The sequence below is a fragment of the Fusarium falciforme genome, chromosome 14 (assembly GCF_026873545.1).
Source record: "Fusarium falciforme chromosome 14, complete sequence".
NCBI classification, from domain to species: Eukaryota; Fungi; Ascomycota; class Sordariomycetes; order Hypocreales; family Nectriaceae; genus Fusarium; species Fusarium falciforme.
The window spans coordinates 851714-875241 of record NC_070557.1 but is presented as its reverse complement, the minus strand read 5'-3'; the positions used below and the strand labels follow the sequence as shown (position 1 = coordinate 875241).

Here is a 23528-nt window from a genome sequence, read left to right as displayed (position 1 = left end):
TTTATATAATGGAGCGCCAAGTATGAAATAAGATCGTACGACTCTGACTCAGACGCCAGTTCACTTACGGCTGTTATTCTCCACCGCTATTACGCGGAAACCCTGCCATGAAATAGACAGCATCTGAGATGACCCTCAAGTGCTGACTGCATGCTCGCGTCCGGACCGTCAGCCCGCATAATAACAACCCCACATCATATTTCACGCCCTTTGTTTTTCCCGATGGTGGCGTAGCAATCCTTCCATTACTGGTAGCATATTGAAGAATGGCCAATGACAACGTCTGTTTCATAAGTGACGCAATGATATATCTGCTCTAGAGATGACTGGTTTCATGGTCGAACTCCTCGTATAAAGCATCAGCTTCCTCTTATCCAGCTCAAAGCGTCACAGGAAGACAGGCGCCATTTTTCCTCATCAAGGTATCACTTGATTGGTGTATTCTAATTGGATTGGCCCCCTGTTTATGACCACAGCATATGCTTATACAACGGAAAGAGGTAAGGATTATAACTGGTAGTTCGCCTTTCTCACACGGTGTAAGACGAGTTGGATTGATAAGTGTTAGAATTGTCGGGATGACCCCGACTTTACTACTCATTTATTGCCTGAATTGTTCACAAGAACAGTCTTGGGTACATGCTGGCTCATTTGTTTATTTAACTCGTTTGATCTGAGCTTGAGCTCAAGTCACCGATAGCAAAGAACAATATGTTGACAGAAGCCATAACCACAACGATGCGCCCTACCTCGGCCGCCTGTCACTTGCTTGTGACATCGCCTCGTACCGCATCGAATTTGCTTGTCCGGATCCTTCACTTTGAGGGACAGGGCGCCCGGCCGATAAAGAGCAGCGGGTACTTCTGGTTGCCGTCGATCCTCAAGCGCTACGTGGTACTGGGGAAGCCCATGTCTGGATGGACGACCGAGGAGAAGAAAGACATCGACGAGGTTGAGCAACAATGCTTCAACAACCTGCTGGATTATATAAAGAAAGCCGAAAGCGAAGGCCAATTGGTCTTGTTCAAGGAGCACGCTCTGCTGCTGAACCATCCGTTCTTCGAGTCCAAATTCGCTCACGGGAAAGGCGCTACGATTGGCAAACCCACGGTGCTGGGGAGTGGTACACGCTCTTCATTAAATAAGACTGTACTTTCGGACGAATTCCTCAAGACCAAGCCAACATTTCTTATCCGACACCCCGCATTATCACTCGCCTCGATGTATCGCGCGGCACGCAGCGACGTGTTGGGCCGTACGGACAAAGAGCCCAGCATCATTGAGAGGTCTTCGACCTGGAGCAGGAGTCTATTTGACTTTTACGAGGCCGAGCACGATAATGGGGGAGAGCGGCCGCTTGTACTGGATGCGGATGACATGATGACCTCCCCAGAGCTAATGTTGAAGTACGCCAGACTTACCGGATTGGATCCCGACAAGTTACGCTTTTCGTAGGAAAAGGCATCTCAAGAGGAGCTCAGCAGCATGTCAGCTATGGCACGAATGATGCTGAGTTCACTTAGCGCTAGCGATAGTGTAAATCTTGACAAGGTCGCTGGCGATCTTGATGTTGCTAAAGAGGCGGCCAAGTGGCGGGCCGAGTTCGGTGACGAGGATGGGAGCAAGCTGGAGAGCTGGGTTCGTGCAGCTATGCCTGATTACGAGTACATGCGGTCAAAGAGGTTAAAGATCTAGTTTAGAGTAATTAAAATGGGCAATGGGCATTGGGAAGTAGACATTTACGGCTCTGTTCCCCCTTCTTAGTCATTTATGACTAAGAAAGCTCCCCAATGCAATGGCAGTTCTATAAATAAGCAGCGCGACAGGTGTTAACTAAACCCCTCAACTGCATCTTTTCGAAAGTATCAATATGGATCGACCAACGCAGACGCCATGCGGCCTATGTCTAGGTGTCATTCGCTGGATCATGGATTACTGCGGGCCACGTGGGAAGGCCCAACGGTGTGAATGGCATCAGGATATCCAGCGTCTTCAGGATTCAGCGCGGTCTTGCCCTCTATGTTCTAGCATATGGGACCTGTCGTTGTCAGAGAAGTATTCCATGGCGACATCACTGCTTGCAGGTGCCACCCTAAATTCACCTCCCCAGCTTCTATTGGAAGTTGTAAATGCAAAGAAGACCGAGAGGATATCCTGGGCAGTCCTGCACACGACCATGGACGTCAAGCAACTGGGACTGGAGTACGTCTGTGTGGATACGATTGGAATTTCGTCCCAACCTGCACGCAAAGGTAAACTGCATTCAAGAAACCAATCAAACGCTTTTCTTGAAAGACGCTTATATTGTATGAGCAGACCTTGAGCATCCAAAATTTTGGCGGTTCGGTAAAGCCAATGAGCAGAGAATGCTGTCTGAAGATCGAATCGTAACTCTGAATGAATGGCTTCAGGACTGCGAATCAAATCACAAGGTCTGTCATCCGGCCGCAAAACAGTACCCAACGCGCATGCTTGATATTAAAGTCGACGAACCTCTTCGTATCGTGGCGAGGAACCAGATTCAGCAAAACAAGCACCCAATTCGTTATGCAACTTTGAGCCATTCCTGGGGCCACCAAGTGCCGATACAAACCACGACAAAGACAAAATCCCTCTTTGAGGAGTCCCTTTCGGAAGATTTGCTTCCGCGAACCTTTCGGGATGCTGTCAACATCACACGGTCTCTCGGTATCCGCTACCTCTGGATTGATTCCCTGTGCATTATACAGGATGACCCTGAGGACTGGCAAGCAGAGGCGGTTCAAATGAGGGACACGTACTTGGGAAGCACAATCAACATCGCCGCCAGCGACGCTCTAGATAGTACCCAAGGTTGCTTTCTGGAAGACAACGACGTTATGGACTCTGTGACTGAGAGTTCTCTTGATCCCAGCGACAGAGCTGCCATTGAGGGGCCTGGTCCTCGCGTTTTCGTTTATCAGCAACAAGATCAGCAACAAGGTCAGCTACTGAGCACTATGATCAGATTCCAAGCCCGAACACCACGAAAGCTTCAGGGCAGTACACACTTGAGCACCCGGGGCTGGGTGTTGCAAGAGGAGCTTCTCTCGCACCGCATCGTACATTGTATGAAGCCAGAGATCCATTGGCAATGCAGATGTTTTTATAAAACACAAGCTGGCGAGACCTTTGAAGATTTGGAACTGCTAAGCGATGATCGTAACTTGAAGCTTGCACCCTCGAGGCGGAAAGAGCGCATCTGGCATGAGTGGATTGAAAATTATTCCACAAGAGACTTTACATTTCCAGCCGACAGAATCGCAGCAACGGCAGGGATTACAAGTCAATACCAGCAAACGACGGGTTATTCGCCACTCCTAGGCTTATGGAGGGAATCATTTGCTGGGGACCTTCTATGGCTTCGAATAGGACCGGCGAAGGAGTCTGGCATGGCCAACATACCCTCTTGGACTTGGCTGTCTTGCAATGCCCCCATTTTCTTCGACTACTGGACCCTCTCGATGCAAGATCTTGAGACCAAACAAGACCATGTTCTCCTATCCACATGTAACATCACCTGGACCGGCTTGGCAATGGCATCCAGCGTGCAGTCGACATCCCTGGTCATCAAGGGGCCCCTTAAGGATCTCCGCTTTCGAATCGCCCCAGAATTCGAATCTAACCCTCCTTATTTTCATCTGGAGGGGGAAGAATTGGACCCTTCTAGCCCGATCCCTTGGTCTTGTGCGGGACAATTCGACGATGCAACCATTTCACGAGATGGCTTCGATACTTATACCTGCCTGCTCGTACGATCAAGGTTCCAAGAGAAATCTAAATTTCATAGGGATACGTTTCTTATCTTAGAACCGGTTGCAAGTTCCTCGCAGGAGACACCAACTGGGCACCCCAGCTTTCGCCGGATTGGTATTGGTTCGATTCGCAACAAAGAGAGTGCGTTTTTATTGGCTGAGGAAAAGGAGCTGGAACTCTACTGAATACAAGAATTGGCTGGCTCTAGAGTGCATCATGTGGTTCAGAAGAATAGCCCGACTATATTTGAGGCTATTCTCCTCTCTTTCTTCCATCGTTGTCAGTACAATATCGGACCCAAAACTGTGTCACGTTGGTGCCCCCTCGCGTGCAACTAAACATTCGTGACAATATCCTGCAACGCCTCCACACCGTTCTCATCTTCGAAACGCCTTGAATCGAGGAAGAACTGCGCTGTTTAGCATGCTGGTGAGCCGCGGACCATGCTCGATGCCAATACTTCCACAGCGGCGCACAGGTGCAGCCGTCGCTGTCCTGTTAGGAAAGTCGCCAGATTCTGATGTAAATATCACTACAATATTGCCGCCAGCGCCGCCGGGCTCTTTGGAAGATGTTTCTCGAGTCCTGTCACTTCGTTCTTGAGCCAATACGCATCCAATGCAGGCATCTGAGACGCCTCAGATACGGCAAAGCTCTTGGGGCTTCGGCCGCGAACCGTCAGAAACGAGGATCTGGACTCAGCAATGAGACTGCACGATCCATCTTCTTTAGTTGCCATTATTGAGATAACCATCTTGAACTTCTATCGGATCTCCTTCCTTCGTCCGCCGTTGTTTGCTGTGCCGTGGCAGACCGAAACTGGAGTCTCTCCCATGAGAATCGGATCTCGAGATTATGTCGGTAGTCAGGACAGCTCATCTTGTCTTGACTCTAAATGCCTGTGGGAGTATTGTATTCTTTGTCATATGGGCCTGTTTCTAGGAATGGGGGAATCTGTGTAGATTCTCGTTCCGGGCCAGTCGTGAACTGATAGGCAGCTTCTCCGAATTTGGTGCAGAAATCTTGAACCACCTGTAGCTTGGGGTTTGCGCTGGCGAGCGCAAAGTTTGTTGGCTGGCTCTTGGATGGAATTGGTTATTGCACTTGTTAAGGAAAATGGTGTAAACGAGTCTGCTTTCTTAACATTTCCATGCCAAGAAAGTAGCATGGCAGGTGAAGGCCAGCAATTGATTGTCAATGTTACTAAGTGGAGCAGGGCAATACTCGGGCCTATTATTTTAGCTCCGTGGCTGCTATCTGCCGATTTTCTTCACGTCTATGCACCCCGCATGTTATTCCAACTCTGGCAGGCCGAGGTGTCGGAGTCCCCCTCTTTGGCCCATATTCCTCGGATCATTACCCTTTGGATAAACGTTCCCTCTTGTCATTCCCGCTTTAGCTGCCGTATGCCAAGCCTGGGGTAGTTCATCGCACGATATTACCGAGGTATCCACCTCCTTTGTTGGAACTATTGGCTGGTTGCTCTATCTGGGACCATCCGTTCACCCCGCAGGAACCAGGCACATCTATGGAAAGAGTTTATCCCGAGGCATGTATATAATAAAGCCCTTGCCCCTCCTTGTCTAGACACTCCTCAGTCGGGCTCAGGAGGCTGGCAATGAGCTCAATACCTACTTGTCTGATAGTTGTTTGTCACCGGGCACTATGCGCGTTAACTTCTCGACCCTGCTGCTTCCCAGCCTCCTCCAAGGGCTGGGTGTATGCGCAGCTCCCAACAAAGGCAACCATGATTTCGCCGCCAAATGCGCCAGCCTCAAGAAGTCGCTCAAACTCCCTGACACCACCGTATACTTCACCCAGCATGTCTCCGCTGGTACCAACATCACTTTCCCCGACAACCACCCGACCTGCGTTCCTAATTATCAGGTTGTGGACGTTGAGGTCTGCCGCGTGGCCATGCTAGTCAAGACGGGGCCCACCTCAAACGTTAGTGTCGAAGTTTGGCTTCCTTTGAACTGGACAGGTCGGTTCTTAGGAACCGGCAATGGTGGATTAGCTGGCTGTATGCCCTACAACGATATGGCATACGGCAACAGTTTCGGCTTCGCCAGCGTTGGCACGAACAACGGACACAACGGAACCTCAGGCTTGCCCATGTACCGCAACCCAGGCGTGGTTGAGGACTTTGCCTATCGTGCGGTACACACTGGTGCTGTTATCGGGAAGAAGATCACCCAGGACTTTTACGGCAAGAAGTTCAAGTCCTACTTTCTCGGCTGCTCGACTGGTGGACGTCAAGCAATGAAGTTGGCACAGAGCTTCCCTGAAGATTACGATGGCTACGTGGCGGGTGCTCCGGCTATGCGCTGGAATGGTCTTCAAGCACGCTCTGGAAGTTTCTGGGGCATCACCGGTCCCCCTGGAGCTCCTACTCATGTGACTCCAGACGAGTGGCAAATGGTGCAAAAGAGCGTCCTGGCTCAGTGCGACGAGCCCATTGATGGCGTCGATGACGGCGTGCTTGAGGACCCTACCCTCTGTCAGTACCGTCCTGAGGCTCTCATCTGCAGCAAGGGCCAGACCAAGAACTGCCTGACCAAGGCCAAGGTCGAGACGGTCCGCAAAATCTTTTCTCCCCTATATACCACGAATGAGACATACATCTACCCTCGAGCGGTCCCTGGTGCTAACGCTCTCTTCAACTTTGTTGTCGCGGAGCAACCCTTCATTTACTCTACAGAATGGTACCAGTATGTCATCTGGGAGGACCCCAAGTGGAACCCTGACACGATTGGACCCAAGGACTACGATGGAGGTGCCGAGATGAACCCCTATGAAATTGAAACTTGGGAGGGAGACCTGTCTAAGTTCCGCAGGCGTGGCAACAAGATAATTCACTGGCACGGCCTCCAGGACGGACTTATCAGCGCCGAGAACTCGGACGATTACTACAATCACTTGTCTCGAACAATGGGCCTCAATAGTAGCCAGCTGGACGAGTTTTACAGGTTCTTTCGCGTCAGTGGGTGTGGTCATTGCAGCGGCGGAGATGGGGCTTCTCGTATTGGAAATAACGCCGGAAACATGGGCGGCAAGACGCCAGAAAATAATGTGCTTCTGGCTATTGTGAAATGGGTCGAGGAGGGTATTGCGCCAGAGACGATTGGGGGCTACAAGAACGTCGGCGGAACTGCAGATGGCGCGTTTGACTACGAGCGTAGGCATTGCCGATACCCGTACCGCAATGTCTGGGACGGAAAGGGGGATGTGAAGAATCCCGATAGTTGGAATTGTACGATCTGAGGTGTGGCTCTAGGCTTGTTGTGGCTGTCGTTAGGTGGCATACGTATATAGGAGGATCGCTGTGAACATGGTTTATGTTGTATAAGAATTGTTTGAGAATAAGATTGGGATTGCTGAGACAGGGCAAATAGACGCAACCGTTGACGAGATCTTAGTCGAAGGTGGAGGCAACGGTGAGAGAGATCATGGAAGCCAAGGCGTGGAAAATGCCCGGGGAAGACGGGCTCTCGGCGATGGTGTGGAAACAGCTGTTGCTGGTGGTGAAGGACTACACTTCTGAGCGACAAGAGCTGACAGGGACGGCACACAGGCCATCATTGACCGAGCACTAATGGGAGACGCCGTGGAGCGACGTTTAAATGCGACAAGACGGCTGTCATCCACTTCACACGCGTTGCTAAACGCACCAATGACGCGCTGTTCATGATCGAGGGAGAGGAAGTCAAGCCGAAGGAGAATACCAAGATCTTGGAAGTGGTTATGGACACTGAGCTCACAAACACCATCACAGTCTATCATTTGCATCTGGTATATTTCGTGTCCAACTGAGAGCGCGTATGCCGCCTGATTGTGATTGGCTAAGATGTCGTCTGGAACCCAACCGCCACGGAACTTGACCTTGAGGTCCATGTGCTGATCCTTGTAGGTTTCAACCAGGTCCGTCTCTCCGAGAGCTCCCGCGATCTGGCTTAGAGTCTCAATCATCTTAACCAAGGACACATCTGCAACAAGCATGTCAGGAGCTGTCGTCTCGCCGGGCTCATTCTCGGGGCGACAGGTCAGGCCAGTTGCCAAACTGGATGAAACTGCTGTTCCAGAGACCTTCAGGGGGTCGAGTAATGCCCACATTAATGCACTTAGGCTTAAGGGAGGTGCTCGTCCAACATTCTCTTGTCATCAAATACCTAATAGATGTTCCGTGGGTTGGCGACAGCAACGTCTCCCCAAACTACAGCGGGCAGGAGAATAGGCGACCATTCGATAGGAATGAGAGGGATGAATGGAGTAACCATACCATGTCCACTCCGCTTGATGATATTTTTATTCTTCGCTGTTCGCAAAGGCTTGAGAGCCAACTCGCCATTGTCCAAGACTTCAGTATAGTGCATTGTGATGGTTGCGTTGGCGGTTCATCGACTCTCAGGCGAAGCCTGGCTTCCAACCGCTCCTCGCGATGTTCTCCGTTGAAGATCTCTCCCGAGATCACAGCCCCAAAGCTCGACTCCCAGGTGTTATCGGTTTGGATCTTGACCGACTACCTGTTGCTCAACATGGGGCTGTGCCAAAACTCCAGTAGTGTTTCCGTAATGGTTCAGTGTACCGCCCTTGAAACCCAGACGGCCGGTATACTAACCCTCCCCGATCAATGCGCCAATCGCATTTTCACCGGGTGCAAGGAACTCAGGTCACATCATACGTATTATAGGTGTGACAGTGATGATATAGCTGCCATCCCGGGGCTAGGACATAGTCTCCAACCCGTCTTCCGTTGATATCAGCTTTGTAAATACCTAGAGCGGTGATATAAAGCCTTACTGGTTTGACATAGCTAGGGACTTAAAAATCCTTTCTGAACTACCCGGGTCGCTTGGGCTCGCTAACGTTGATCTCGATAGTCGAAGCAATGGGTCGAACACTCTTCCAGCTTTCTTTGAAGAGTCTCGTCTTGACTGTGACCCAGTCAGACCAGGGAATTGAAGGCTGGCTGCAGTTGGAGAGTCCATGAGCGCGAACTCTCACGGATGTAGGCTCGGCTTCGTTGAGTGGCACATCCAGCCATGGCAGATAGAGGACTGGGACGAGTTGAAGGAGAACGAGTTGGGTTTGTCACTGGAGTTGTGGGCAACTTCAATATCGTAAGAGCTCTGCTCCCAGTTGACAACATCACCGCCGAATCTCCACAAGATTCGAGGTTCAGTTTCACCAATACCGAAAACCGACTGGTAGCACTCAAGTGAGACTCTGGGGATTGCCAGCACCATCTTAGGTGCCCATGGGCCAGAAGCTGTTCTCAGAGGTTGCACAACGTCCATCTTATATGTAGCAGCGAAGACGTGTTTGATTTCATCCCGAACTGCTGGCACCGTCGCAACAGAGCCCAATATCTCGGGTTACCGTGGCATAATACCGCCAGTGATCGGCCACCGATGAACGAGACTCAAATAGAGTGGGCTGACATGAGTTACCGACGCCACCCAGTCTCTGCAGGGTATTGATGAGATCATTGAAGACACCGCTAAGCACCTCGAGTCCAAGAGGTCATAGGAAGGATAAGATGATTAATCCTGGGCATATAGGACGACTTTAACCATTGCACGACTCTAACCATTTAAGATCGTTGACCACTTTTCATTCTCTAATCCACCCTTCTATATGTAGCATCATACTCCCGATCCTGGAACACTAGGTCGGCGCCGCCGAATCGTTACACGGTATTTCCTGCCATTCGCGGGAAAGCTTCCAACGGTTGCGGTACTTTCTTAATTGCAAGTCCGTCTTTCTATCTGTGTTGCGCGGATATAAGGTAGCTGTGAACGTTTGTATGAAAACTCGTTCTACAGTGTTACAGCCCAGACAACGTCACGAGAACTCAACAAAACCATCACCGAAGGCTAACCAACTATGGCTTTTTTAGCACTGGGCTTGAATTGCGGCATATGCTGATAGTTGAGAACTGTGTTCTTTATTAGCGTGGTTGATGGCTTCCTTTGGACGTATCACAAAATTCAACGATGATAAGGACTGACCCTAATGTGCCATGTGGTATGGCTCTTGATGCTCCGTGAGCCGCAGGATCAATTGCAGAATTATCTGACACTGCAATTATTCATTTGGAGGAAGGTACTCGGTTTAATACCCGCCGCCAAGCACAAGCTTTCATGGCTGGTCTCTAAAGGCACAGGAGCTGCCGTGGCTGTGTCAGGCAGCGGAATCCAGGACTCCACCTTACACATGCAACCCTCAAGCATGTTCACTGGCTCTCGCACACACACGGGCGAAATGTTGCGAGGCCGCTCAGCTTCAGGACCCATGGCGATTTTGTCCAAACTCAGGGATAAGTTTCCAGAGGGTAGTATGAGATCTTATGATAACCCTCCTGAGAATCACTAACCAGTGGTTGATGGACTGATAAATACTAGCCTTGATGGGAAGTGAAGGCACAATTCAACACGAATTGACTTATCGAGCAATAGCTATAGATGCGCGCTTCGGGGCAGCTTAGAAATGCACTGGGCGGTTTCTACTTCGAAACCACTATAGGTATAACCTAATGGTTACGTCCTAACGTGATTGCAGTAAAAGAAAAATAAGATATAGAAAGCAGGACGAAGTGGATTAAGCTACCTCTCAGTCTAGGGTAGCCATTTCCAAGGAATGTCCGCGATTCAATTGGCTCCCCATATTATGTCAGCAAAAGTTGTCCCACCAACCAAGCGGGCCCCTCACACAATAGACGATGCCTACCAACAAACAACACAACACCGTTCCATGAGACTGCTGGCCACAGATACCAATTCGTCCCTCCTCCGCCATACGCACTATATATACTGGCTCACCGACCCCTAAAGCCTTCAACCATACACTGCCGACCCATGTGGTATCTCGACGGCGATTCCCTGCCTGACCCAACGTCCACATTCATCGAGGCATGGATCAGACAGACCGAGGATTCAAGGCATCTGTACGACCAAGAAACTGGAAACATGGCGTCGCCTCGCACTCCAAGCCCGAGCAAGAAGGTCAAAATCATGCCCATAGATGTCGACGCTACCCCTACTCAAAATGGTTTGTCACTTGGACACGCCTCTCCTACAGAGTGTTGCTGACGAAGCTACCAACAACAGCACCGGCCTTTTCGGAGCTTTCAAGTGCAAGCTTAGGCTACGTGCCCTCTGAGAGCGGGTCGAGCATGTCCATGTCATCAGCAGCCTCTGGTTCATCAAGTCCCCGGAAGCGAGAACTCGTGTTGCGTAGCGCGAAAGAGTACCCTCTTGAACGCAGGGCAATCAAGGACATCGACAAGATTACTGCTCTTATGCGTGATTTGGCAAGTCTCAAGAATGGCCAGGTTATTCCGCACGCGATGAAAGTATGTTATTCATCATCAAACGTACCCTTTCGGATATTAACTCGCCTGACAAGGCCCGCATCACGGAACAAGAGGGTTTCCCGGACCCACCACTAGATATCTGGTTCTTGCCAGCGACTTCAGACGAGACCGTCAAGGCGAATGACGAGTACATTTACCGTCGAATTTGTTCGATCCTCCGTCGGACCGTCAGGTGTAAGACGCGCATGTCTCACGAATCGAGCTGGAACGACAGTGTTCACTCTCCGTTGCTGGAGATTGCACTGGACGAGGGTGACGAGGATGTCACATATGAGAACATGTACGTTTCAAGAACACGGTTTGTATGTTGTGTCCCTCTGGAACGCTGACAGTCAAGCAGAACACAGTGTCGAGTATACCCAGAACTACGTGACCCAGATCCATTTCTGAAAGATGCCAAGGTTGACTATGGCATGTTCATTGAGCCACCGGAGGGCTCTCGTCTTTACTCGTCAATCAAGCGTTTCAAATCTCTCAACCAAAACAACCGGATCGCCCACGTCAAGCTCAGCGATGAGGGTAACACGCCCATAGCCATTAGTATTGAGACCAAGAATCCTAAATCTAATGGCGAGCTCACTGGCCCAGCCCAGCTTGGAACATGGGTTCGGGCTCATTTTCGGCATCTCGAGAGCCTACCTCGCGTATCTACGGAAGGATTGCCTATCCTTCCCATCGTTTTTGTCAATGGCGCTGACTGGCGTGTTGACTTTGCCGAGCGCAGGCGCGATAGAATGGTATGTTATGTTGCGTCGTCGCGTTTAATCCCAGATGCACTTTGCTGACAATAGTGTCCCAGATCATCTGGGAGAGTATCAAGATTGGATCCTCTGATTCTTCCCACGGATGTTATGTCATCACCGCTGCTCTTCGTAGACTGGCGAAATGGTGTCGAGATGAGTATGTGCCTTGGTGGGAGAGGGCTTTGGCTGGTCTGTGAAGGCATACATGATAAGCTTTGGGAAATAGATGTAGAGGCACCAAGTGTTAATATAATGAGAACCCATACCTCTCACCTAGGCTGGGTGGAGGAACATCGACATAGCGGTAAATTATACCCACCATCCAAGCGAGAAAGAGACGCAACAAGGCTTGGCCGGAAGTGCTGTCAAGCCGGGACGGGGCATCAGGGGGCAAGTGCAACTCTCTTTATACGACCGAATACTGCGGCCGGCGTCAACTGAGGAGAATCGTCTTTTGATCCATTCATGCCAAGTAGACGATGAAACTGTCGTAGATAGTCCTCCAGGTAAGCAATGAGGCGCACAGGAAGTCCGTATAGCCAGGCGGCCAAGTCGGGTGCTATTCCCACCACGCGCGACGCAGATATTTCCGGAGCGTTGAAGGTTAGTTGGCCGGAATTCGTTAATGTTAATGTCCTTAGGGTGTCAATGTAGTTATCTACACGTGAAGCACTCTTCGCGTTACCGGGGTTCCTGTCTTGTAGGATAGGCGGTGTTTGGAACGCTGGCTCATACTCCATTACGGAGGAAATTGGCGGCAGGGACAAGGGAGGCGTCAAGGCCCCGAAACTTGATGACGGCACCGTGAAGTTTGAAGATGGGAGCCGTGCAGGAGGTATACCGGGGTATGACTGAGGCAGCGTGGGATTCGGCACCGAGCCTTGCCTTGAGTCGAGGTCAAGGGCTGCATGCATGGCGGATAGGGCGGCATCGATAGAGTCCGGTGGTCTCGCTACTGGCATGCTAGGCTGGTTAAGAGCTTGATGCATTGCACCTATGGCATGATCCACTTCTTGTTCTTGGAGAGTGAGAGATACTCTCCCTTGATTGGCCCATGGTTGGAAAGTGCGCTACTTGTTCGGCGTCGAGGTATTGAAAGGCGCCGGAATTAATGTCTTGCATCTGGAAGGCCTGTTAAGGATCTGACCTTGCAATCAATGACGATAATACAGTGTCGATCTGATGCTGCCTCAAGATAGGAGATTCTTGGTTCTAGTTGCTCGCTATGGAAGGCCTCCTCCCCAGCGTTGAGTCTGCTGGACATGGAGATCTGACCCCGGGTAGTGCAGCTTGCGCCAGCATAGATGCTTTAGAAGGCTTTAATGAAATACCCCGTGGTTGGTGTTCGATGTTCGCTATTCCTATATGACTCGCTTGGTTTGCTGGGTTTGGCTGATGTTCGGGTCTAAGTCTGACTTGGTTTGGTAGCCTTGGTATCTCAGGCTCGATAGAATTTAAGTCCTCGGTCGGTTTCTTATCTAGCCTAGAATTTGGGATATATATTACTTCTATGTTGGGCTTAGGCTCTGGTTGAGGTTGTGTTTGAGGCAGAGTATTTGGCATATCTACTGGAAGACGAGGACTAGAATTCCTCGTTGATGTTTCTACTGCTGTTACCTGCTTAACCTACTCTTCGTTCCGGAAGTTTTCCGGAGATAGTTCTGGTGAGCGTCTGGTAATGGTTCTAGATGAATTTCTGATGGCTGTGTTTGGTGAGTTTGTGGCGATGATGCTGGAAGAGGTCCTTGGCGGCAACCCAGCCAACTGCGCTCTTGGCCGGAAAGTTTTGGCCGTCAAAGTACATGACAGGAAATTCGCGCTCTGTGACCAACTTTTATCCTTCATTGTACCCTTCCCACCAGATGTAGCCTTTTGTCAATTTGTCGTATTCATAACATAATGGCATAATCTCAGCTAGTCGGAGCGTCTCAAGAGTACCGCTCACTCCAACCTCTTCGAGATGTTGCATCGGGAGGACGAGCATGGCCAGCCACTCCTGTGACTTTCCCCAGAAGGCGAGGTGCACCTCGTCCGGGTCTGGATTAGTGATGCCCTCAAAGTCTTGCTCTTGAGTTGGTGTGTCGTCACGATGGCGCCTGTGGCTACGTCGGGTCCGTCCACGAGGTGGTGGTTCAGATGGGCTCTTCGAGGCATTCTTTTCGCGAGGTATTTGGTTGGCTAGCTGCTGGGATCGTCTGGGCCCGCCGCCTCTCTGGCGCTTTGGAGGCTCTAAAATATCCGGTTAGTCGATTTTCTGCTTGTTCTATAGCCATTAGTCGTGGTCAGGTTAGTTTGGATAACCTCGGAAGACTCACTATCTGACTATTCATGCCTTTACTTGCACTACCCGTCCCAAAAGAAGATGGATGTTGGTGAGCAGAATCAGTTGCCATATCAATATCTTTTTGAGAAGCCTCGCGATTCAAAAGTCCCCCGCAACATCGATTCTAGTTGATCTAGTTTTGCTTCAGCATTGGGGCGGCTCCCGCTCACTATCCAAGATGCCGATTCCGGTGTACGATCTTACGCCTGAAGAGCAACGCACCTTCAAAATCATCTGCCCCGGCACGCCATGGGAGGAACTACCCAGACAGGACCAAGACGCGATTATTGCTCTTGGCGCCAAGCATCCAGATCTCGTCAAGACTGCCATTAAGACCCCGGGAGGCTTCGTCGCATCATCAAGCCTGCCGCTTAGCCAGATTAGTGAGCTCCCAGAGACACCATCCCAACTATCCCGACCCCGCCTCTGGGAGGCTTACCAGAAGACGCAAGACATATGGAAGGGGCAGCTTGGTGAGAAGGACTCTGGCATATAGTCAAAGACTCATACCTAGCTACATCATCATGAAAGATTAAACCTCTCAGGGGGCATTTAACTGCTCTAACCTCCGGACGAGAAACAAATCGCTGATTTCCTTTCGTGACTTCCTCGTAATTCCGATCAAAATAGATGCCAAGACTTGGGTAGCGACAGAACTCAGGGTGGTTCGTTGAACACAGAAGGGTTACTAGAGCTCTGTTGCGAGTGACAATATCCGCCTTGGCGGTGTCGTTTGCACTGACGTGACTCCATTCAATCACGACTGGCCCCGGAGCTCTCTCACGGCTCTCGTAGCGGGCAAGATGCCATCAAGGTTCGCGATCGGGTTGTTGTTGGTTGAGAATATTTCCAGAGCAACAAGATCAAAATCACTTTTTCCTACTTTGATGCCTTTGCAACATTCCGTTGTTTGACCTTTCTCACTTCTAGGAGTCGCTGGATGAGAGCTGAGGTGCGTCCCGGATCTCTAGTGGCTTCTTGTAACGCTAACTTCTCAGAAACCCCTTCAGCCACACGCTCGAAGAGCCTCTCTTAATCCATATCTTTGGGCCTATTATCTTGCCAAAACTTGGCAATGACATCCAGAAGGGTGGCGGTAATTTACGTCTGATCAACTTGGCTGGCCTTGAGTTCCAAACATAATTCGTCAACTCGCTTGAGGATCGATGAAAGAACACCAGGCGTTTTTGCCTGGTCCATATTCGGGCGAACTATGTCCCAAAGATCTTAATTCACCTTGAAAAGTTCGTTCAGCAGCTGGACAAACTCGTCTCGATGCGAATGCGTCCATCTCAGTCTCCTCCAACACGTTTTTGGTCGCCTGAGCCTCCCGCCTGAGCCATTTGTCGCAGCGTTTCGGCTTGCCTTGAGGTGCCGATGTCTCGAGGTCGTACTGGTCTAGGAACTTCTGGTCTGCTACCCTCTGGCGTTGGATGATTTGGTTGCTTAACCGGGACAAGGCTCTTGTTCCCCGGGTGGAAGCTCGTACAACAATCGCTGAGCCTCAACTTCTATCCCGCATACCCCCCCAAACTTAACTTAAACGCTTCCACGTGGCAGCCAGATAGAAAACGGTAGCTCGCAAGATGGCAGAACAAACAGCCCAACGTAACTAGCTGACAGTGATGCCTGAAAACCCAGCCACAGCGCCACCCGGATTATTGCACATTCAGGGTTTTTGCCGTTACCTACTCTGCTCAGCCTTCTGGCCACGGCGGCATTTTATTCCGATCTATGCGATCACGGCTTCTCTTCGGACCCGGTGAGGATCCCCGCCCGTTATTTCTCATCTATTCATCACAGCGTCATGACGATGGAATTGGATCATCCACGCTTCCCATCAAACGTCCGTCTCATCCTCGAAACCGGATTCTCTTTTGTCCTCAACGGTGTCGGGGCAGGTATACTATGCTCCGCGTGCTCCAGCCTCGTCTTTGCAATCGATCCCCAGCAGAGCACTACTCTCTGGGCCGCTTTGAGGAGCATCCTAGGACTGGTCATATATGCATACCTTTGTTTCTTTGAATTTTTCTTTTACTTTCATCTGCATAGAGATTTTGAGCTCCACTATGACCGACCCTCGGAGTCGTGGTGGTTACAGCTCGGAGCCCTCAGGTTCACTGCCTTCCTCGTGGCCAACAATTTAGTGAGCCACTACCCGCCGCCATGGACGTGGCCGCTTCTGGCCATATTTCCAAACACCTGGCAATTAGTCTTAGTCGCTTACACCATTATCTTACTCTCCTCTCTCAATTCGGTTCGCGCAGAAATGAACGTTGTATCTCCGAGATGGACGATGGCCAAGCTCATGGCACTACTCGTTGGCCACTTCGTTGAACTTCACATATTGGATAAGAAACTCAATCTCTCGGAGAGTACTATCAGCTTCCCGAGCGCTTTTGATGAGGACAGACCGTGTCCTGAATCCAATTACCCGTACGCCCCCTTGATACGCCCGAAAGAAATCCGGCTCCTCAAGTTAGAAGTGATCTCGGGAACAGTTTGCTGCACCTTGGAGACGGTACATCTCGATGAGGCACCACCTTTCTGGGCTCTGTCCTATCTCTGGGGTAGCGATCAAATGGATATGTGCACTATCCAACTATCCTCGCCAGAGGGACCTCGCACCCTTCGCATTACTTTCAACTGTGCCACGGCTATCCAATCTTTAGTCCCTTTCAGAACGCGGTATCTTTGGATCGATGCCATTTGTATCAACCAACGTGATGCTCTTGAAAAACGACACCAGCTGCCTTTGATGCCGGACATCTACACTCGGGCGACACTCGTCATTGGGCACCTCGGGGGTCGCAACACCTTGCCAATAGGGGATTTCATGAACAGACTGAGGCAGAATATTGCACAAGGCGAGGATCTTGTCTTCGATCCTTTTGACGGCTCCAACGCCACCATGTGGGAGGCCTTGTTCGGGATTCTTGCCCAATTATACTGGGGGCGCGCCTGGATCTTCCAGGAGGTTGTCTTGGCCAAGTCGCTGCTCCTTATTTACGGTACCGCATGCCTCCAGTGGAAAGATCTAGCGTCTGTTGCAAAGCACTCCATCGCTGGTGACAGTATTGTCCTAACCGAGAAGAGTGATAACAATGATGATCGGAGTGAGCTGGCTTCTCGTATCACCCGGGCCCTGTCGAATTTCGGACTTTTCACCCACATCGTCGACAGACTAAAGACACATGATTCAAGTTCAGATGTCTCTAAGCGACCGAAACTAGCGCAGGTCATTGACTTGGCATTCTACCGACAAGCAACCGATCCTCGTGATGCAGTGTATGCATTACTCGGTCTCTGCTCGGACGCTATCGTCCCGGCATTGCAGCCAAACTACGATCCATCCATTTCTTGTGAGCAAGTATACACAGACGTGGCATGCTACTATCTCGAAACCGGGAAGTGCATCAATCTCTTGCTTTTGGCCGGGCTAGCATACAGACAGCCGACCATGCGCCTTCCAAGTAGCAAGTGCCACATCTCAGGCTTCCTACCGTCTTGGGTCCCCGACCTTGGTCTTGAGACTGAGAAACGGCTCGGCAGCTGGGCAGCAGAACGTGAGAGGTGGAGGGATTGCCAACTAGAATGCCATATTTGTCCCAGGCGCCGATTTCTATCCGTCAGGGGCTGCGAAATAGGCACCATCATGGCAGTATCAGAACTTGACATGCGAAGCGCCGAAAAGTCGGCATCTGGCCAAGTTGGAAGAGACTGGGTGATACAGCACTGGTCAAGCAACTTCGCGGCGAGCCTTCAGATGGCGGAGGAACTCGTACCTGACCCATATCCCACTGGCATGAGCCGAGAGGACGCTCATTGGAGAACGCGAATCATGGACCACGACGACAGAGGCTCCCCAGCAGCTGTAGGCACAAAGAATCTAGTCACTGTTCTGGTTGAATACGCAAAGAAGCCGGCGGAGGGCGGGCAACTTAAACATGCTTTGTCTGATCAGCAAGGGGAGACGAGCATCAAGCCCACCAAGGGCTGGGGTTTGATAATGGCCTCCTACACATTTGCGGTAACCAAGGGTGGGTATATGGGACTGGTACCTCCCGGATCGGCTGAGGGTGATATAATTTGTCAATTCGAAGGTTGCGGTATCCCTTTTGTTCTTCGTCCGCAGGGTGAGGAATGCGATGGTAGTTTTGCACTCTGGGGTGACGCGTACGTTCAGGGGTTTATGCATGGCGAGACCAGTTCGCTCCGTAAACGGTGGTTTAGGATATCCTAGTCTCGAGAAAACATCCTCGACTTACGGGTAGAACTTTCTAGTAATGACATCCTTGTGCTCTCATGCTGATCATTGTTGCTTAGACCCCTGACAACTTGATCACGACCATGAGCTTATCCATATACGTGTTGCCCTAGGGACTAGGAATTTCTCCATTGAACGAGTTTTGTACGAGTCTGCAATCACGAACTTTGGCACGATCATGGATATATGTGTTTCTGAGCATATTCATGATTACGCCGTTGTGGTTCCTTCTCTGTAACTTCACCATGGTATTAGTGGATGGCCCTGTACTTATGTAACTGCTATTTTGGCGGCCCGTCTGATCGTCTGAACCTAGTCGACCATGCCAAATCTGTAATCTCCAAGTTCTTGCTCGTCATTGTTTCTTTCAAGAAGTCACCAAGCTCGGCATAACAATCCCCAGACTGCTCGAAAGAGTGATGATGGTCTTGTCCGCATACATCAACCTGTGCCATAACCGTGCTGATCTGCATCCTACTCACCCATCCATCAGTACGTCGATCCTGGTATGGATCATGCTCCCAAAACAGACTGGCTCCGACAATCCCACCCACGTTGGCCAAGAGCCGGCCACGGGGGATCAATCTCTCACTGCAGCCCCCCTTCACCATACAAGTAATATCAGAGATGGGCGGTCATCCGCAGCACTCGAATTGTCGGCCCGTGCTCTTGAACCTCTGTGGACATCACGAGCCTGGAAACTGTCGAAACCACCGTAGAGGCATAACAAGAACTGGGCCGTGCGGTGATTGCGGTGATCAGAACGGATCGGCTTATGGCCCAGCCCTCACTGACCATCCGTTCTGTTGGAGTTTCACCAAACGATCTAACTCAGTAGAACCATCCTCTCGAATGCCATTTTCCTCTATATCTCGCAGAATTTTATCGATGTAGTCCCCTGCTGCAGAGAGGTGCAGAATATGGGTAATCGCATTGTGTATGGCAAGTAGGCGAGGCGAAGGAGGACCTATACTCCGGGTTTCTGTGGCATAGAGCGTTCGAGTACTAGGTAGACCCTCTAGGAGCCCCATTGGGAGGAAGATATTGATTCGATAAGTATGCGTTTGCTGGTCAGTGGGCCATGATATTTTGGTAGGCGGTGAGGGGTGATAAGGGTGATAAGATGGCAGAAGTACCTAAGAGGCTAATCTGGTAGGATGAAGGCGGTCAAGGGTGGCAGCCCTTTTCATGCAATGACTTCACATGCGTACTTTCCGTTACGCCTCACGGCACCGAGCCACGGGAGATGTCACAACGTGACAGTGTACTCACAATAGCTTGACTTTAGCCTGGCGAGAAAATGGGCTACAATAACCCGCAATGCAGAAAAAGAATGGATGTTTACAAACGGAACCTCTAATTTGTTTCACTTGAACTTGGCATGTAATGTCATGACAAGTGCACGCCAAACGAGTCTATATGCCATGTTCGTCTCCAGCCCAACAATCTCCTTGGCGTTGCGTTAGGAACTTGCGGAGCCCGGCAGAGAAGATAAATGTACGAAACAGCGGCAAGGGTAAAACATGCCTTTTGGTTGATAGTGTGGTATTGTAAGGGGGGACGGACTTCGCTAGGAAGACTTGGCAGGGGGTTATCGCCAAGCCGGCTCAATAATGGGCACTTCACGCGGGCTAACCCCCGCTTAGAAAGGGTCTCTGTGCCCACGAGCAGAGACTTGAAAATCATGTCCGTGGTGGTAGGATCTAGTCCCTGTCTAGTCAGGCAGCTTAGCTTATGAGTCTTGTTATTCTCAATTGATCATCTGTTTCCCGGGTTTGCCTGTTTTTACTCTCATCATCAATGACGTCTCGAAGAATGATCGCATTAACCACAAATCAAAAGTCTTTTAGTTTGTATTGGACAGAGCTTAAGACGCCTCAATTCTCCTGCCATCCATCGGCCTGAGAAGCTGTGCGGTCTTGGCTTCTTGTGTGTCTGAGCGTAGTTGTGTTCTCACGCCGGGAAAACAACACGGGGTAGTTCTTACAATGAGGCACTGCCTTTGCCATTGCAAGGCTATTGACCACAAGTTGAGCCAACCATTGGGTGGAAAGCCTTCAGCGACAGGAGGCGAGAAGTCCTTGGGTAAAGAGAGGGATGAGGCGGCGAGGGATTGAACTTTGTGTGGACCATTGTGTTTAGATGCTAGGCCGGGTAATACTGCGCATAGCAACCCCCTCCCTCTCTGTTCAAGCTTGAAAGACTAAGGGCATCGTATAAGGGGCGTCTTGCGTCGTTATAGTGGCACCCTACTTCATCCAAAGGCTCCAGTAGGTCGAGGGTCACGTTGCAAGCTCTCTTGGTCCAATCTCTAAAATCCCAATTCTTGCTTAAAACGTGACCACGTCACCAGTTTGTGTTCTTTAAGCAAGGAAAAACTATTGGCAATATTCCTAACTTGCAGTACCGTTGAGAATGGGCACCAAACACCAATACATAGGCCAGGGCATCCATCACACAGGAAGAGCTCAGCAAAGGTTCATGTCAGCATCTTCCACCTATCAAGAAACACCCTTAGAAAACTACAAGCCTCTATTTATGCGGTCACAGGCTAGCCCTACACTACAAAGAACCCAATCAAGGTCCAGTGTCGGATGTAAACTAATATGATCTGAGGAAATCGCACCTTCGAGGGCGTTGACAGTATGTGATGGGATGAGTTGGGTGTACTGGCAGTGACACAGGGAGAAAGATTAACCAGGCAGTCGCCAGAAAAGTTCGAGGGTCAACGATGCCACCGTGGGGGATGCAATCGTAGGTTCAAGCTCTTGGAAAAGGACCCAAGGGGTGGCTATGGAACACAATTGCGGAAATAACAACCAAGAGTAGCGGATCTGCATCGGCACTCATGCCAATTGAGAGGTTTTCTCCATCGCGTCGAATACACTGCATTGCGGAGTAGTATCATATCTGTCTCCTGGATGTCCTTCATATCCATTCGCACGACTAAGGACTGGGTTAAGCCCCTCTTCCAATCCGGAGGCGTGCAACAAGCTGATCTACGCCCCGAACAGGTAACAGTATGTATGTTCCATGAGCTGTGATTACCGACACTTCCATAGGGCGACGAGCAGCTACTAGTTTATCATGTGTCCTCTATTCCAGAACGTTGAAAAACACACCCGAATGGAAGCTGAGTCAGTAGAGCAAGATATGATGAGGGTCATAATGCGGGAATGTTAGTATTGGAAACAAGCTAACAAGCCATTCGATGTTGAACGATCCCGTATAGATGCGATATCATAGCATTGCGTCTGACCAATTCTCTCTGGTTCTCGAGCAACACACGAAGACCGACCAAGCTTCTAACGTAACGTGTTATATTGACTCGGCTCTGCCGATCTAACCTGCACTATTTCACTGAACACATTTTGATGCCAATAACAATACCCCGTACTGCTCGCCGCAAGCTCACATTAGATGCGGTACCCGACCAACTTTCAATGAATGAGTATCTTAGGTAGATATTCTCCAGCATGCCTAAGCCACAAGTCGGCCATATTCCAGAGAGTTTCTTCTGAAGCTATACAGGTAGCTAAACCAATAACGCTTTACCACGGCCGAAGAGCCCAAAGCGACATAATTCGAGGTCGTGATCGTCGGTTTTTGAACGGAAGATATGAGTTCCGGAATCGTAGATGGGTGCGCCAGGGTGATGAGGCGGCCAAAAATTCAAACTAGAGGTTGTCATATAGCATCGAAACCTTGTTAACTGGCCATCAAGGGGAAATTTGAAGAATCACGCTCTAGATGGAACGAAGCGGAGACTTGGTTCGCACTTCGTTCACCCAGTGCATAACGCATGCGCCGGGGCAGAGAAGGCAACTTGTTACCCCTTTTTATCGGGGCTTCAGATAACTGTATGGCTGTCGCATACAACGACATCCAACCCCTTCTCGGTTTTCACCAATACGGCATTGTATCAATTACCTAAGTTAGAGGTTCGCCTGGGCACTAGGAATTTGGGGAGAGCATTGACAAGGGTATCACAAAGCATTTGTATAAAAGGGCGAGTTTATCAAGAGGCTATTGGGGGTGGAGGACTCACAATGAATGTGCTCAGTGGCTTTCCTCGAGCAGCTTGTCTCGGTATGGGTCCCAAAATCTTTGCGCAAGGCCAACAAGCAAAGCAATAAGGTGAGATGGCCGAGCGGTCTAAGGCGCTCTGTTCAGGTTCCACAAGAACCAAGCAACGATTCGCAGTCTAGAAATAGGCGTGGGTTCGAATCCCACTCTCATCATTAGTTTTGTCCTCATTAGACGCTGAACTGGTTTAGAGAGGTTATTTTTTACTGGAGGGCGAGATATCTAGTGCCGAGGGGGGGGAAGGAGTAAAGGATAATAAGATAATATAAAAGAAATATTTAAATATTTATTATAAAAAATTATTAATAAGTATTAACTATAACTTAATATATATAAAACTAGTTTTTCTAGATGCCTTATTAATTAAGATATAATTATTTTAATTATTATTAAAATTACTATTAAAATTACTATTATTTATATATTTATATAAGCTAAGACATATATATTAAGTATTTAACTAGATAGGTTTAATTAATTAAACCTATAGACTTTTATCTGCTATTAAGTCTAGCGCTAAGCCCTAGCGCTAACTCTAAGAACTAATCCCTTTAAAACCTATAACGCTAATAACCCCTATTTCCTAATATTACGCCTATAGCTACATAGCTAGATCCTAGTTGGCTAACTTCTTTAATCCTCTTATTTAGCAGTGCGGAAGGTCTTTATTGTTATTATAAGTATTATAACCTATGCCTTATGCCGCTTATTATCTTATAAGTTCTTAAGGAATTTAATATCTTTGCTAATAAGATCTTTCTTTTTTTCTAGCTTTTTTTTTTAAGTTTTTAATAAAAAAAGCTTTTTTTTAATAAAATTAAACCTTTTATTAATATTATAATTAAGTAAAAAGAGACTAAGTAAAAAAAAAATATTATAATTAAAGATTATAAATTTAATTAATATTAATTTATTATATATTTATCTTAATACTCTTTAGGCTATTATTTAATATTATTA

The 23528-nt window shown here is 49.3% G+C and overlaps 5 protein-coding genes and 1 pseudogene across 6 annotated transcripts, besides 1 other annotated feature; 5 read left to right on the top strand and 1 right to left on the bottom strand.

Annotated features, from left to right (window-relative positions):
• Positions 1-711: 711 nt before the first annotated feature.
• Positions 712-1695, top strand: NCS54_01508300 (Hypothetical protein; the record flags this gene model as incomplete). Its single annotated transcript, XM_053160193.1, has 2 exons — positions 712-1451; positions 1524-1695. 2 exons carry the CDS (start codon positions 712-714, stop codon positions 1693-1695), a joined length of 912 nt encoding a protein of 303 aa, XP_053016168.1.
• Positions 1696-2176: 481 nt separating this feature from the next.
• On the top strand, positions 2177-2973 carry NCS54_01508200 (Het domain protein; the record flags this gene model as incomplete). The annotated part of the gene is made up of 3 exons (XM_053160192.1): positions 2177-2252; positions 2317-2832; positions 2894-2973. 3 exons carry the CDS (start codon positions 2177-2179, stop codon positions 2971-2973), a joined length of 672 nt encoding a protein of 223 aa, XP_053016167.1.
• A 2394-nt stretch (positions 2974-5367) lies between these two features.
• Positions 5368-7038, top strand: NCS54_01508100 (Carboxylic ester hydrolase; the record flags this gene model as incomplete). Its single annotated transcript, XM_053160191.1, has 1 exon — positions 5368-7038. The coding sequence occupies exon 1, from the start codon at positions 5440-5442 to the stop codon at positions 7036-7038; it is 1599 nt and encodes a 532-aa protein (XP_053016166.1). The 5' UTR covers positions 5368-5439.
• Positions 7039-7221: 183 nt separating this feature from the next.
• On the bottom strand, positions 7222-7887 carry NCS54_01508000 (Alpha-L-rhamnosidase; the record flags this gene model as incomplete). The annotated part of the gene is made up of 1 exon (XM_053160190.1): positions 7222-7887. One exon carries the CDS (start codon positions 7885-7887, stop codon positions 7222-7224), a length of 666 nt encoding a protein of 221 aa, XP_053016165.1.
• Positions 7888-10547: 2660 nt separating this feature from the next.
• NCS54_01507900 lies at positions 10548-12089 on the top strand (annotated as a pseudogene). The gene is made up of 5 exons: positions 10548-10824; positions 10884-11128; positions 11182-11429; positions 11490-11886; positions 11949-12089.
• Positions 10548-12089: a sequence feature.
• Positions 12090-16484: 4395 nt separating this feature from the next.
• On the top strand, positions 16485-18458 carry NCS54_01507800 (HET domain-containing protein; the record flags this gene model as incomplete). The annotated part of the gene is made up of 1 exon (XM_053160189.1): positions 16485-18458. One exon carries the CDS (start codon positions 16485-16487, stop codon positions 18456-18458), a length of 1974 nt encoding a protein of 657 aa, XP_053016164.1.
• Positions 18459-23528: the final 5070 nt, after the last annotated feature.